The 16,429-nt window shown below is 43.7% G+C and overlaps 1 protein-coding gene across 5 annotated transcripts in view; it reads right to left on the reverse strand.

Moving 5' to 3' along the window:
• The window catches only part of ADRA1A (adrenoceptor alpha 1A), a 134,934-nt gene that overhangs the window by 20,663 nt on the left and 97,842 nt on the right, over positions 1-16,429 (reverse strand). For 4 of the 5 annotated variants that reach the window (XM_023216873.1, XM_023216874.1, XM_023216871.1 and 1 more), the window contains exon 2: positions 1,345-1,730. In XM_023216873.1, coding sequence (XP_023072641.1) covers positions 1,345-1,730 — 386 coding nt within the window. Of the gene's footprint in view, positions 1-768; positions 1,731-16,429 lie in introns of those variants that run through there. The other variant, XM_023216870.1, reaches the window with a different exon arrangement.

The following is a 16,429-nucleotide window of genomic DNA, read 5'->3' on the forward strand; positions in this document are numbered from 1 at the left end:
CAAATGGGCTTCTAGCAAAAAATGTTTGCAAACTCCTGCTTTAGACAGTTCTTTGGTGATCCATCAGTATCTCTCTGAAGCTAAGCATTAGTATTTTTCAAAGTTCGGGAAGAATGTACTTGGATCATAAGGCTCATTCCAACATGCCACAGGTGAAGCTTATTCATTATGCAATAGTGAAGCAGATGAGAAGTAATGGGAGACAATCTTTTGCCTTTCAAAATATTATAAGCTCTGGATTTTCATAACAGAGTTCTGGAACAGGCAAGTGATTTGTCAAGAAAGCCTTTTGTAAGCCATGTTGAAATGGCTGTGCAGTAAGTGAACAGCCTCTCTCTTCGCAAGAAATTAACAGCCACCCCAAGCTGTTGATGTTTAAAGATATTAGAGAGAAAGCCTATCATCATCTGATCTTGGAACTGTTTAATGGATTTTCTCTCTAGTAGTTAAATTGAAAGAATGATGCTCAGGTCTACTGTCTTCTCTTGGGAAAAGCCATACCGCCCTGGTTGGTTCTTTCAATCCTCTCCTGACCCCAGGATAGAGAATACTACATTCTGAGACATCATGAGTTCCCCTCACCCTCATCTTTGGGAAATGAGCAACATCCATTCAAAGTGCAGCCAAAGGTAAACCTCACTGTCAAGTTTCCCTCAAGCTGAGAAATTGGATGTATCAGAAAGGGTGGAGTTTCAGAACTTGCTCTAAAAATAATGTGTCTGGATCTTGGCCACCATCTTAATGCTCTTCCTCTCTAGGCCCTCTACCCATAAATGTCAAATGTGGCTGTCAGTAGGTTTAGCCTGAAAATAAAATCCCCTCACTTCCTTCAAGAAATAGCTCCAAACTTAGAGTGTGTGCTCAAAATATTCATGATGAAATCATAATTCTGTATTTATAGTCTTTTGGATTGTGCATGAAATTCTGTTTCCCATGGTGGTTTTCGTTGAAGCGGGCACAGAGTGACCGAGAAAGCATTAGCTGCAGGGAAATGCTGTTCCGTATCGTTCTGAACTGGTTGGTTGTGAGAAACCCTCCTTCTTCCCTGTGCCCTATCCACTGCCTAATGAGTTGGGTCTACCCCCCAACCCATTCCCAGAAGGTCCCCTCTTTGATTGGTTCTGTCTTGTCCTCCAAGAAAAGCTGGCCTTCTGAGAAGGAAGTGGGGTGGGAACCTAAGATTATTCCCCTTTCCTCTGCATCTTTCCTGTCCTAGACTTCCTCCCCATTTTCACTGAGGGAGATGGTGTGGACCTTAATGGTTGGAACTTGATGGTTCTTGTCAAGGCTGGGGGTTGAGGGCCCTACACAGCAGCAAACCTGCAAAAAGCTTTTACTTCTCACCCGGGCTGTGGTGCAGGAGGATTGGTCTTTGGACACTGTAATCCTGGCAGATCCACGGGGCATGGAAGAGAAAAATTTCCATTCACAAACGCCATCCGTCTTGGAGATCCTGTAGAAAGTCTCTCCTGATCCCACGGGGATGCGCACCGTGTCCTTGTGCTGCCCTTCCAGGGCCTGACTGGGCGGGTGCAGGGTGTAGCCCAGGGCATGTTTGGAAGACTGCTTTCTGCGGAGACACTGGATTCTCAAGACATTCTGAAAGGCCTTTTTGAACTCTTGGCTGGAACATGGGTATATGATGGGGTTGATGCAGCTGTTTAGATATCCGAGCCAAAATACTATTTTAAAAACTGTTTCAGAGGGCTTGATATCAGGGAAGAAAGACCCTGGAAGAAAACACACAGATTCATATATATTATTTGCAAGCCAGCAGGCCAATTGGCTAGGAAAACAATAAAACAAACATCTTTCTGTATTTTTAAAACGGTTAAAATGATCCCAAACACATTTGAGTTTCTCATATTTGACTGACTAGCTCCTGTGACTGTCACTCTTTTGCAGTATCTTCAAAGACCATTCCTACTTGGTTTATGTGTGTCATTAATTATAGGAGCAGGCCCAGTGGATAGGGTTGCATTGGCTCTCAGTGACCAATGGCTGCTGTGAAGTTTTACCAAATGAAAAGGTGAAACTCAGACTGATCCCACATATGTACATTGTTTTGCCTAAATTGAAAAGTAAGTTGGAATCCATGCAAATAATCCGTATTAAAATTCAGTTATCTGAACATGCCCTTTATTCTCTGATGCAGTGTGAGGTAACAGACACAGCCTCAGTGTTTATGAATTCTTCCCCTCTCGAATATTAGAATTATGGATTTTGATGAGAATCTCAACTTTACACAATATTGGCCTTGCCAATGTTGGGCCAGTGATTCTCAATCACTTTTCCTAGATGATGTCTTTTGACGTCACCATGAGTTCCCTTTGTCACTATCCCTCAGTGACTCCCAAATGTGTGTTGTTTGCTTCACATTCAGAGTCCTCCACAGCCCCTGGTCTGACCAGCTTTCTTTCTTTTTTTTTTTTGAGACGGAGTCTTGCTCTGTCACCCAAGCTGGAGTGCAGTGGCCGGATCTCACCTCACTGCAAGCTCCGCCTCCCGGGTTTACGCCATTCTCCTGCCTCAGCCTCCCGAGTAGCTGGGACTACAGGCGCCCGCCACCTCGCCCAGCTAGTTTTTTGTACTTTTTAGTAGAGACGGGGTTTCACCGTGTTAGCCAGGATGGTCTCGATCTCCTGACCTTGTGATCCGCCCGCCTCGGCCTCCCAAAGTGCTGGGATTACAGGCTTGAGCCACCGCGCCCGGCCCTGACCAGCTTTCTAATATGATTGGTTGTTATTTTTTCTCTAGCCAGACTCACTACACTTTTTCTCCAGGTCATTGGTCAATTTTTTTTTTTTTTTTGTCCTCTCAAGTTGGGCCACTGTGTCCTTGATGCCCTTTTCCACCCAAACCCTACCCATTGATGTGCATAGCAGGAACCCCGCCTCAGGACCTGTCATGTCCTGCACAGAGAGTGCCATGGGGCATTTGGCAGCAGAAGAACAAAACTGTGAAGTCTTAAAGGGGAATAATCTTAAGGATTATCTCCTCCAATTACTCAATTTACAAATGTGAAAAAATGCTTATTTAGCCTTTTCCCAGCTGCCGCCAAGACGCTCCGCCCTTCTGAGCTGAGGCCGCCTTGGGGTGAGGCCCTCACTGCATCCAGCACTAGCACTATTCCGGGCAGCCCAGCCTTGCACTTGTCCACACCACAGACTCCATCTCAGAGCTCGCCTGCACTGACTCAGCCCTTGTTCTGCATAATGCTGAGGGGATCATCACAGAAGATAAGGTCAATGTCCTTTCTAAAGCAGCTGGGGTAAATGATGACGACTTTTGGCCTGGCTTGTCTGCCAAGGCCCTGGCCATTGTCAACATCGGGAGCCTCCTCTGCAGTGGAGGGGTGGGGTGGGACGACCTGCTCCAGCAGCTGGTGTTGCATCTCTAGGAGGTCCTGCCCTTCCATCACTGCAGGCCAGGTAGTGGAGAAGAAAGTGGAAGCAAAGGAAGGAGAATCTGGAGTCTGATGATAACATGGGCTTTTTTTTTTTTTTTTTTTTTGAGTAAGACTATTTTATAGCATGTTCACATGTTCAACAAAAAGCTGAACTCTTAAAAATGCTTATTAAAGAGATTGTCACAAACCTCATAGCTATAATACTGATAAGAGTGATGGATAAAGGGTATGGGACTTCCAGTCGAATGTTCTTTTTTCTCTGATTCTCAGACTTGCACGGGCTTTTACTAAAGGAGCTTTATGAATTATGAAATCCCAAATGTCCCTCTTGACTCCTTTCAGAGAAATTGCAAAATAACATCTTGACTTTCCTTCCACCTCCTTTCTTTTCTTTCTCCACTCCCAAGCTCGTTTTCCTTCTCCACGGGCTTTTAGTCACAGCTTTGTGTACAGTTGGCAGAATGGCTTTGGGAAAGTCCCATGATCCCTTTGGGCCTCCAGTTTTCTTATCTGAAAAAGGAGTAGGTTGAATGGATGATTCCTAATGGCCCTGAACAATTTTTTTGTTGTTGCTGTTTCAAACCTAAGGTCTTGATTTTATGTCTTTCTTTTCTTCTCTGCTCTGTGGACCTATCAGAGTCATGACAAATTGCTGGTGCTCTTAAAATCTACTCTGGCAAACAGTGCTCTGAAATTAAGTCAAAAAGTTCATCAATATAAACAGAGAGTAAACTTAAATACTGAAGATCCCAAAGAAGACAAAATATTGTGGTTGTTGATGGGAGCATTTATTATCTCTGAAGCAACACTCCCTGCTAAGTTCCATGTATCTCAAATTCACACACACACACACACACTCACAATGGGTGTTTATTTGGAGGAAAAAAAACATGTAAAGTGAGAAAGTTTTATTCTTTAGTTCTAAAGCTCTTCACATTGTCCTATAATTATAATAAAGTTTACAGTCTTTGAATGCCTGATTTGAAACAAGCAAGGCAGTGTGCTGAACACTTTCCATATGATTTAATCATCATTAATAACATGAAGAGTTATGTTACTCTTCCCTGTTTTACAAATGAAGAAACTGTGGCTTAATGAGTTTGAATAGCTCAACTGAGGTCACTCATATAGTTACTGGTAGGTTTGAAATTGGGCAGTGTGATTTCAGGGCCCATGCTCCTTTATGGAATCTCCAAATATATTGGAATAATACATCTCTTAGGAGGATGGCCGATGGGGAGTGATAAAGTGTGCAGCTAGGGGAAGCTGAATTGGAAAAATGCTTTTTCGAACCTCATCTGTGAAAGAAAAAATGGCTAATGCCAACATGACTGATGGTTTTGTGAAAATGCGGTCAGTTCCAGAAAAAAATTTGCCTTACATTATGATACCTATATATTGTCCAATATTTCCTCCTAATAGTGACAGTGATGTGATTAAGGAAACCCATTTCACAAAGGCCTGCCTGGGCCTGTGCTTAATGACTACAAGAACATCTGAGCTGAGCACACCAAAAACTCACCTTGTCTGGGAATGTCACTACTCTGTAAATCAGCGAGGGAGGGGAGGATCTTTCCCTTATTTGAATAATTTCAATTTTTAAAAAAGACAATGCACTATGAATGTGAATGCTAATAAATATGATTTGAGAGTCCTGGAACTTCCCATAATTCCTTCAAGGACGCTCATTCTGCTTACAGAGCCCAGTTTTGCACTTATAAATCTCAACATTTCCTTTTAGTCACTTCCTTTCAATCCCTTCTTTCCTTGCATGGCCCCACTCTTAATCCCAGGTCTGGCTGACCCAGAGCCAAGCTCTTGGGCCCTCTCTCTAGTCTCTTGCTGTGTTCCTGTCTTCACAGGTGAATCCTGGACTCCCCCTCTCTGTACCCCACTCAAAACACTCATTTCTTCAATGTGGCTCAGGTATAGGTATAGGGTGAGAAAGAGAGTTGGTTAAAACCAATTTACACTAAGATCTGAATGTCACATAATCTCTAGCCCTAACCCCAGGAATATTTTCTTTTCTTTTCTTTTTTTTTTTTTTATTATACTTTAAGTTCTAGGGTACATGTGCATAACGTGCAGGTTTGTTACATATGTATACTTGTGCCATGTTGGTGTGCTGCACCCATCAACTCGTCAGCACCCATCAATTCATCATTTATATCAGGTATAACTCCCCAATGCAATCCCTCCCCATGATAGGCCCCATTGTGTGATGTTCCTCCTCCCGAGTCCAAGTGAACTCATTGTTCAGTTCCCACCTATGAGTGAGAACATGCGGTGTTTGGTTTTCTCTTCTTGTGATAGTTTGCTAAGAATGATGGTTTCCAGCTGCATCCATGTCCCTACAAAGGATGCAAACTCATCCTTTTTATGGCTGCATAGTATTCCATGGTGTATATGTGCCACATTTTCTTAATCCAGTCTGTCACTGATGGACATTTGGGTTGATTCCAAGTCTTTGCTATTGTGAATAGTGCCACAATAAACATACGTGTGCATGTGTCTTTGTAGTAGAATAATTTATAATCCTTTGGGTATATACCCAGTAGTGGGATGGCTGGGTCATATGGTACATCTAGTTCTAGATCTTTGAGGAATTGCCATACTGTTTTCCATAATGGTTGAACTAGTTTACAATCCCACCAACAGTGTAAAAGTGTTCCTATTTCTCCACATCCTCTCCAACACCTGTTGTTTCCTGATTTTTTAATGATTGCCATTCTAACTGGTGTGAGATGGTATCTCATTGTGGTTTTGATTTGCATTTCTCTGATGGCGAGTGATGATGAGCATTTTTTCATGTGTCTGTTGGCTATATGAATGTTTTCTTTTGAGAAATGTCTGTTCATATCCTTTGCCCACTTTTTGATGGGGTTGTTTTTTTCTTGTATATTTGTTTGAGTTCTTTGTAGATTCTGGATATTAGCCCTTTGTCAGATGAGTAGATTGCAAAAATTTTCTCCCATTCTGTAGGTTGCCTGTTCACTCTGATGGTAGTTTCTTTTGCTGTGCAGAAGCTCTTTAGTTTAATTAGATCCCATTTGTCAATTTTGGCTTTTGCTGCCGTTGCTTTTGGTGTTTTAGACATGAAGTCCTTGCACATGCCTATGTCCTGAATGGTACTACCTAGATTTTCTTCTAAGGTTTTTATGGTATTAGGTCTAACATTTAAGTCTCTAATCCATCTTGAATTAATCTTCGTATAAGGAGTAAGGAAAGGATCCAGTTTCAGCTTTCTACTTATGGCTAGCCAATTTTCCCAGCACCATTTATTAAATAGGGAATCCTTTCCCCATTTCTTGTTTCTCTCAGGTTTCTCAAAGATCAGATGGCTGTAGATGTGTGGTATTATTTCTGAGGGCTCCGTTCTGTTCCATTGGTCTATATCTCTGTTTTGGTACCAGTACCATGCTGTTTTGATTACTGTAGCCTTGTAGTATAGTTTGAAGTCAGGTAGCGTGACGCCTCCAGCTTTGTCCTTTTGACTTAGGATTGTCTTGGCAATGCGGGCTCTTTTTTGGTTCCATATGAACTTTAAAGCAGTTTTTTCCAATTCTGTGAAGAAACTCATTGGTAGCTTGATGGGGATGGCATTGAATCTATAAATAACCTTGGGCAGTATGGCCATTTTCACGATATTGATTCTTCCTATCCATGAGCATGGTATGTTCTTCCATTTGTTTGTGTCCTCTTTGATTTCACTGAGCAGTGGTTTGTAGTTCTCCTTGAAGAGGTCCTTTACATCCCTTGTAAGTTGGATTCCTAGGTATTTTATTCTCTTTGAAGCAATTGTGAATGAAGTTCATTCCTGATTTGGCTCTCTGCTTGTCTGTTACTGGTGTATAAGAATGCCTGTGATTTTTGCACATTAATTTTGTATCCTGAGACTTTGCTGAAGTTGCTTATCAGCTTAAGGAGATTTTGGGCTGAGACGATGGGGTTTTCTAAATATACAATCATGTCATCTGCAAACAGGGACAATTTGACTTCTTCTTTTCCTAACTGAATACCCTTGATTTCTTTCTCTTGCCTGATTGCCCTAGCCAGAACTTCCAACACTATGTTGAACAGGAGTGGTGAGAGAGGGCATCCCTGTCTTGTGCCAGTTTTCAAAGGGAATTTTTCCAGTTTTTGCCCATTCAGTATGATATTAACTGTGGGTTTGTCATAAATAGCTTATTATTTTGAGGTACGTTCCATCAATACCGAATTTATTGAGCGCTTTTAGCATGAAGGGCTGTTGAATTTTGTCAAAAGCCTTTTCTGCATCTATTGAGATAATCATGTGGTTCTTGTCTTTGGTTCTGTTTATATGCTGGATTACATTTATTGATTTGCGAATGTTGAACCAGCCTTGCATCCCAGGGATGAAGCCCACTTGATCATGGTGGATAAGCTTTTTGATGTGCTGCTGAATCCGGTTTGCCAGTATTTTATTGAGGATTTTTGCATTGATGTTCATCAGGGATATTGGTCTAAAATTCTCTTTTTTTTTGTGTGTCTCTGCCAGGCTTTGGTATCAGGATGATGTTGGCCTCATAAAATGTGTTAGGGAGGATTCCCTCTTTTTCTATTGATTGGAATAGTTTCAGAAGGAATGGTACCAGCTCCTCCTTGTACCTCTGGTAGAATTCAGCTGTGAATCCATCTGGTCCTGGACTTTTTTTGGTGGGTAGGCTATTAATTGTTGCCTCAATTTCACAGCCTGCTATTGGTCTATTCAGGGATTCAACTTCTTCCTGGTTTAGTCTTGGGAGAGTGTAAGTGTCCAGGAAATTATCCATTTCTTCTAGATTTTCTAGTTGATTTGCGTAGAGGTGTTTATAGTATTCTCTGATGGTAGTTTGTACTTCTGTGGGGTCCGTGGTGATATCCCCCTTATCATTTTTTATTGCGTCTATTTGATTTCTCTCTCTTTTCTTCTTTATTAGTCTTGCTAGCGGTCTGTCAATTTTGTTGATCTTTTCAAAAAACCAACTCCTGGATTCATTGATTTTTTGGAGGGTTTTTTGTGTGTCTATCTCCTTCAGTTCTGCTCTGATCTTAGTTATTTCTTGCCTTCTGCTAGCTTTTGAATGTGTTTGCTCTTGCCTCTCTAGTTCTTTTAATTGTGATGTTAGAGTATCAATTTTAGATCTTTCCTGCTTTCTCTTGTGGGCATTTAGTGCTATAAATTTCCCTCTACACACTGCTTTAAATGTGTCCCAGAGATTCTGGTATGTTGTATCTTTGTTCTCATTGGTTTCAAAGAACATCTTTATTTCTGCTTTCATTTAGTTATGTACCCAGTAGTCATTCAGGAGCAGGTTGTTCAGTTTCCATGTAGTTGAGCGGTTTTGATTGAGTTTCTTAGTCCTGAGTTCTAGTTTGATTGCACTGTGGTCTGAGAGACTGTTTGTTATAATTTCTGTTCTTTTACATTTGCTGAGGAGTGCTTTACTTCCAATTATGTGGTCAATTTTGGAATAAGTGTGATGTGGTGCTTAGAAGAATGTATATTCTGTTGACTTGGGGTGGAGAGCTCTATAGATGTCTATTAGGTCTGCTTGGTGCAGAGATGAGTTCAATTCCTGGATATCCTTGTTAACTTTCTGTCTCGTTGATCTGTCTAATGTTGACAGTGGAGTGTTGAAGTCTCCCATTATTATTGTATGGGAGTCTAAGTCTCTTTGTAAGTCTCTAAGGACTTGCTTTATGAATCTGGGTGCTCCTGTATTGGGTGCATATATATTTAGGATAGTTAGCTCTTCCTGTTGAATTGATCCCTTTACCATTATGTCATGGCCTTCTTTGTCTCTTTTGATCTTTGATGGTTTAAAGTCTGTTTTATCAGAGACTAGGATTGCAACCCCTGCTTTTTTTTGTTCTCCATTTGCTTGGTAGATCTTCCTCCATCCCTTTATTTTGAGCCTATGTATGTCTCTGCATGTGAGATGGGTCTCCTGAAGACAGCAGACTGATGGGTCTTGACTCTTTATCCACTTTGCCAGTCTGTGTCTTTTAATTGGAGCATTTAGTCCATTACCATTTAAGGTTAATATTGTTATGTGTGAACTTGATCCTGCCATTATGATATTAACTGGTTATTTTGCTCATTAGTTGTTGCAGTTTCTTCCTAGCCTCGATGGTCTTTACATTTTGGCATGTTTTTGCAATGGCTGGTACCTGTTGTTCCTTTCCATGTTTAGGGCTTCCTTCAGGGTCTCTTGTAAGGCAGGCCTGGTGGTGACAAAATCTCTAAGCATTTGCTTATCTGTAGAGGATTTTATTTCTCCTTCACTTATGAAACTTAGTTTGGCTGGATATGAAATTCTGGGTTTAAAATTCTTTTCTTTAAGAACATTGAATATTGGCCCCCACTCTCTTCTGGCTTGTAGAGTTTCTGCTGAGAGATCTGCTGTCAGTCTGATGGGCTTCCCTTTGTGGGTAACCAGACCTTTCTCTCTGGCTGCCCTTAAGATTTTTTTCCTTCATTTCAACTTTGGTGAATCTGGCAATTATGTGTCTTGGAGTTGCTCTTCTAGAGGAGTATCTTTGTGGCGTTCTCTGTATTTCCTGAATTTGAATGTTGGCCTGGCCTGCTAGGTTGGGGAAGTTCTCCTGGATGATATCCTGTAGAGTGTTTTCCAATTTGGTGCCATTTTCCCCCTCACTTTCAGGCACCCCAATCAGACGTAGATTTGGTCTTTTTACATAATCCCATACTTCTTGCAGGCTTTGTTCATTTCTTTTTCTTCTTTTTTCTTTTGGTTTCTCTTCTCGCTTTATTTCATTCATTTGATCCTCAATCGCTGATACTCTTTCTTCCAGTTGATCGAGTCGGTTACTGAAGCTTGTGCATTTGTCACGTATTTCTTGTGTCATGGTTTTCATCTCTGTCATTTCGTTTATGACCTTCTCTGCATTCATTAGTCTAGCTGTCAATTCTTCCACTCTTTTTTCAAGATTTTTAGTTTCTTTGTGTTGGGTACGTAATTCCTTCTTTAGCTCTGAGAAGTTTGATGGACTGAAGCCTTCTTCTCTCACTTCGTCAAAGTCATTCTCTGACCAGCTTTGATCCGTTGCTGGTGATGAGCTGCGCTCCTTTGCAGGGGGAGATGCGCTCTTATTTTTTGAATTTCCAGCTTTTCTGCCCTGCTTCTTCCCCATCTTCGTGGTTTTATCTGTCTCTGGTCTTTGATGATGGTGACGTACTGATGGGGTTTTGGTATAGGTGTCCTTCCTGTTTGATAGTTTTCCTTCTGACAGTCAGGACCCTCAGCTATAGGTCTGTTGGAGATTGCTTGAGGTCCACTCCAGACCCTCTTTGCCAGGGTATCAGCAGCAGAGGTTGCAGAAGATAGAATATTGCTGAACAGCGAGTGCACCTGTCTGATTCTTGCTTTGGAAGCTTCCTCTCAGGGGTGTACTCCACCCTGTGAGGTGTGGGGTGTCAGACTTCCCCTAGTAGGGGATGTCTCCCAGTTAGGCTACTCAGGGGTCAGGGACCCACTTGAGCAGGCAGTCTGCCCCTTCTCAGATCTCAACCTCCGTGTTGGGAGATCCACTTCTCTCTTCAAAGCTGTCAGACAGAGTCGTTTGCGTCTGCACAGGCCTCTGCTGCTTTAGCTGAGCCCTGTCCCCAGAGGCGGAGTCTACAGAGAGAGGCAGGTTTCCTTGAGCTGCTGTGAGCTCCACCCAGTTCGAGCTTCCCAGCGGCTTTGTTTACCTACTTAAGCCTCAGCGATGGCGGGCGCCCCTCCCCCAGACTCGCTGCTGCCTTGAGGTTAGATTGCCGCAGACTGCTGTGTTAGCAAGGAGGGAGGCTCCGTGGGCATGGGACCCTCCCGGCCAGGTGTGGGATATATTCTCCGGTGTGCAGGTGTGCTTACAGCGCAGTATTGGGGTGGGAGTTACCCGATTTTCCAGGTGTTGTGTGTCTCAGTTCCCCTGGCTAGGAAAAGGGACTCCCTTCCCCCTTGCGCTTCCCAGGTGAGGCGATGCCTCGCCCTGCTTCAGCTCTCGCTGGTCAGGCTGCAGCAGCTGACCAGCACCGATTGTCCGGCACTCCCGAGTGAGATGACCCCAGTACCTCAGTTGAAAATGCAGAAATCACCGGTCTTCTGTGTCGCTCGCACTGGGAGATGGAGACTGGAGCTGTTCCTATTCGGCCATCTTCGAACAGACCCACTTAGGAATATTTTCTTTTTAATCCAAGCAAATCTCTAGATTTTGGCTTATGCTTCCAGGCCAGAGAACTTTCCGTAAATGACAACGTTTGGTTTATTCCATCAAGTGTGTGACAGCAGCCAGACGTGTGTAAGTCTAGCACGGATTTGCATGCTCCCAAACTGACAGTTTCACCAGGGGCAGGTTGCAGAATCCATTCTCGTGCTTGGAGTATTCTTCCCTTGTGATTGGGAGCAGGTGCAGGGAGCCACGTGATTTTCTTTGTGCAGCTGCTGACTGGCTGGGGTTAGAGGAGAGACTCATAGCTGTGCTACCTTCAGGAACTTTCCAAAGAGTGAGAAGAGACAGCAAAAGGGGGTAGGCACGGTGGCTCACACCTGTAATTCCTGCACTTTGGGAGGCTGAGATGGGCAGATCACTTGAGACCAGGAATTTGAGACCAGCCTGGTCAACATGGTGAAACCCCATCTCTACTAAAAATACAAAAATTAGCTGGGTGTGGTGGCATGCGCCTGTAGTTCCAGTTACTCAGGAGGCTGAGGCAGGAGGATTGCTTGAGCCCAGGAGGTGGAGGTTATAGTGAGCCAATGCGCACCACTGCAGTCCAGCCTGGGTAACAGAAGTGAACTGTCTCAAAAAAAAAAAAAAAAAAAAAAAAAAAGAAAAAGGACAGCAGAAGGGCAGCTCCTCTCCTTATTGACATTATTCCCATCTACATATCTCTTTCTTCATTTTTCCTCTCCTAGGAAGGAGAGATGGGGCTGGAATCGGGCTTGGAAAGCAGCTGCCTGGTCCTATTCAGGGTTCCCTCCTCCTGCTCTCTCCTTCTTTGCCCAAACCTTTGCCATCTGTGCCCGTTTCTCTGAACTCTGCATTAGTTCTATCCCCAGCCTCCATTCTTCCCAAATCTCTTTCTTCGTGAGGACTGGCAATGCTTTTTAGGATAGGAAGACAGCTGGATAATGCTTGTCCCTGGCCTCCACCCATCAGGACCTACAGTGTAAGGGCTGAACCTGGTTTAGGGGTGGGTGCCTCTGATCCAGTCACTGGGTGGGGAAGTCCATTCAAGCAGCCATCCGGCCAGCTTTGCTCACTCACGGAGCTCCAGAATCCAGTACAATGCTAGAGTCTTGAAGGCATTCTCCAAGTTTTTGTGCATGGATGGCCAACCTCCTGACTGACGACGGATGGACTGACTGACTGAATGAACGGCTGTGTCCCTGCGTTCTTGTCTTGGTTCTTCTTCTCAGTGTGGCTTGGTTTTCTTCTCTGCTTGATGGCTGTAACCTCATATTCTCTCCCAATCCTGCCTTCCTTCTGCTGTCTCATTCTCCTTTTTTTGGCCCACCATTTATGTTCAGTCATTTGGTTTTTTTCTGTAATGTTATTTTACTACAATTTTTTCCTTGCCCTATCATCTGGCATCAGACCCTCTAGTTTTTCTCATCATGCTTCATAGGAAGAGATGGACTTCCGAATCACCCACATGAGAATAGGAGCTCCTATTTTTTTTGGTCACTATGGCTATGGTTTTTCTCCTCAACAATCTCTGCTTCAAGAGGAGCCAACAGCTCCTGACTTAATCCCCTAAACACCTTGCCCTGCAGCTCAAGCCATCCTTTGCATGTGAATTCGCCTGGTTTAATTCTTGGGCTTTGGAAAATCCCCACACCCTAAGGACTCTTCCTTTCACTGAGTTTCTTTCCACCATTTGCTCTGCTGCAGAATTTCTGCCTCTTTCTTGACCCTCCGGACACCCTGACCAACTTACTACTGGTCAGACTGAGGTGGAGAGAATAGGTGTTTATGGCCAAACACCATCAACATTCTCATTCATGGAGATTCAGAATCCTCACTTCCACTGTAAAGGCCTCTAGATGCCAAGAAGAAATTGAAACGAATAATTTAAAATGTTGCCTCTATGTCTTTCCACTGAATGCTATATCCATTGAGAACATCTGACTTCATTTTTGAACTGGGGCTCATCTAATAGGCTTATGGGGAGGGGGGCACTAGGAGTCATCCCAGTAAAGGCTTGGCCACTAGAGTCACCTTTTATAGCTATAAAATTACAGCAATGTTTGCCTCAATGACTCCAATACAAGATAAAACCATTTTTTTCCTGCCCATGCTGGTCTCCTCCATGAATTTGATACACCGGTGAGTACTACGGTTAGCTTCAAAAGTCGGTGAGAGTAGGAACTGAGTTCTCAAATTCCCATCCAGCACTGGTCATTAAGGGGTTCCTCCTTAGTTCAACTGTTTCTCTCAGAATGAGGGTGACTTGATATGGAAGCTGAAAGCTGTGAGTCAGTCTTCTTGGTTGCAGCCTCCAGCTTCTGTGCTTCATTTTACCCCCTGGAAAACTTGACATCTTAATGACAACTTTGAGAGACACTGGGCTGTGGTAAACCCTACTTAGCTGGAGTCACAGAAGGCTCAAATGTGAAGACTGGCAGGCACTTTGAGATCAGCGCTGTCAACCTGTCCTTTACAGGTGAAGACAGTAAGGCTGAAGATGGGAGTAGTTCCCCAAAATCACACAACTGGACCCAAAGTTGGTTCCACCTCACCCATTTCCACTCCTGATCTTTGTGTGCCATTTAGCAACCCTACAATGGCATGGAAGTATTAATGGCAATATGTCCAGCTTTCACTGAATGACAACAGGTTTTGCAGAGATATGGAGAAAGAAGAAAGAGGAAAGTAGTATCCTCAATAATTGCATTATTTTAAAAGTCAGAGTGTGCTGTTTAGAAGGGTTTGTCGGCAGGGCATCACATTCTGAGAATTGGAGTTTGAATGATCTCAATTTAAAAAAATGTTGACTCCAAAGAAGAAGCTAATGTTCTGTGACCATGGGATAAAATAACCCTTAATTGTTTCTCCTTGTCCAGCGAGTGGTCTCTCCGATGTGCCTGGTACACATCCAATGAGCAGAGGAGAGAGACAGGCTGCCACACCAACAGGCCAAGGAGCTCCAGTGCCAGTAACATTCAGGCCAGACTCGATGGCGCCTTCTTACCAGGAAGAAAACTGCCCCATCAAATTAAACCCCAGAGACAAGCTGTAGAGTCAAAGTTTAAGGGCAGACCATATTCTACCAGATGCTTTTGTGCTGAACTACTTTGGCCTGAGCCCTCCTGGGGTTTATGTGGGGCCACTTGGGCAGCTCTCAGTCAGCAAGAAGTTTTTAGATTAGCTACCTTAGATGGTGACCAGGGCTGTCTAAGAAGGTGGCCAGAATCACCATGGACTGTAACCTTAGGCATGAAACCTCAGGTTCACAGACAGACTTCCCATGATTGACATTAAATGTGTATGCCCAGAGATACATTTTCCTAGGAAGAGGCCTTGGCTTGTATTAGCTTCTCGCAGTGGTCTCTGGTGATAGTAAAGATGGTTCAGCCTGGATTCCAGGTAGAGAGGACAAGCTGTACCCTGGCTGGGGAACCTCACTTAGCCTGTATGTCCTAATGATAGAATCAAGCTTACCAACAGAGCAAGCAGATGTGACTTCGGTGCCTCTTTGGAAGGACTTCACCAGTCTTTTCTTCCACGATTTAACTGGGGCCTGAAACTGTACAGCTCTCCACTCGTGTATCTGAGTAAAGTCATGTGCATGCTCACTTGAGAGTGTTGGTATGTGGAGTCTTTTCTGAACTTGCAGAAAGCATGAGTGGTTGGCAAAGTGAAGAAGGTGGCACTGAGCAGGAATGGAATTAGCTCTCCTCCTGCATGGAGCAAAGCATGGGAGCATGGCATGGGAGGGTGCAGTGAGTAAGGGGAACCAGGCGCACTGTGCTGGGTACTCAGTCCCAAAGGAGGCAGGCTCGGGGCACCCTGGGGGCCTGCCCAGTGTGGGATGGAAGTGTTGCCCACTTTTCCAAGGACTGGGGTATGTTGGTCTATGGTTACTGTGAAAAACCATTGCTCTTTTCAATCCAGGCACGGTAAGAGGTCACTTGGGGAGATGTCCTCTCATCCCTCAAACTTCTGCAAGTGGCAGCTAAAGCTCTCTTGACAGGATCTGTCTGGCTGGCCAAGGAGAGCTCTGCGGAATCAGGAATTTCATCCTGGATGAGTCTGAACTGCTTGAACTAAAACTTGTCAAATGGTTTGTCTTGCCAGTTAACAAAGCCTAAGCAGCATTTCTCCTTTTAGGAAAAAGGAGCAGGCCCACCCGAATGCATGATTTGGACTCCAATGCCCATAGAAACGCTGGAAACAGTAACAGGGGACCCCACATGCAAGCATTTCTCCCTAGAAGACCTCCTTGCATTGAATAAATAATTTGATTTGAAACACTCTCAAAAGATAGCAAGATTCTCTACCCCACCCCCTTTATTTAAAATATTATTTGTTCAGGGAAAAGCTAGCGATGAGGAAGTCGTCATGTGCTTTTATGGGCTGCTTCCTTTAAAAAGCAGATCTGCTTTCATAAGCCAGTGTGTTTTCCAAGCCTTGTCACTTTCACTAAGGTCACCATTGTTTCACGAGTCTTCCATTTAAAACATTTTTTAATTGTCTCTGCACAAAAGCTTTCCCTGAGACCACCAGTCTAAAGAAGAGTAATCTTCAAACTCACACCTGCTGAATGGCTTATTTATTTCACAGTACATATCACAGTTTTTATGTTTTCTTATTTACTTGTTTTCTTTGATTGTCTCATCCTCCAGAGCACAGACGATATGCTCTCCAATGGCAGGAGACCAGGTTATCTCTCTCACTGTAGTGTGAGGTGGGGGCAGGAACCCAATTAACAGTTCCTTGCCAGAAGAATGTGTATCGAGTTCCTTCTCCCTTTTTTGCTTCTTACATTCCAACTGGTAACCAAACCCC

Source organism: Piliocolobus tephrosceles, chromosome 7, assembly GCF_002776525.5.
Source record: "Piliocolobus tephrosceles isolate RC106 chromosome 7, ASM277652v3, whole genome shotgun sequence".
In the NCBI taxonomy this organism is placed as follows: domain Eukaryota; kingdom Metazoa; phylum Chordata; class Mammalia; order Primates; family Cercopithecidae; genus Piliocolobus; species Piliocolobus tephrosceles.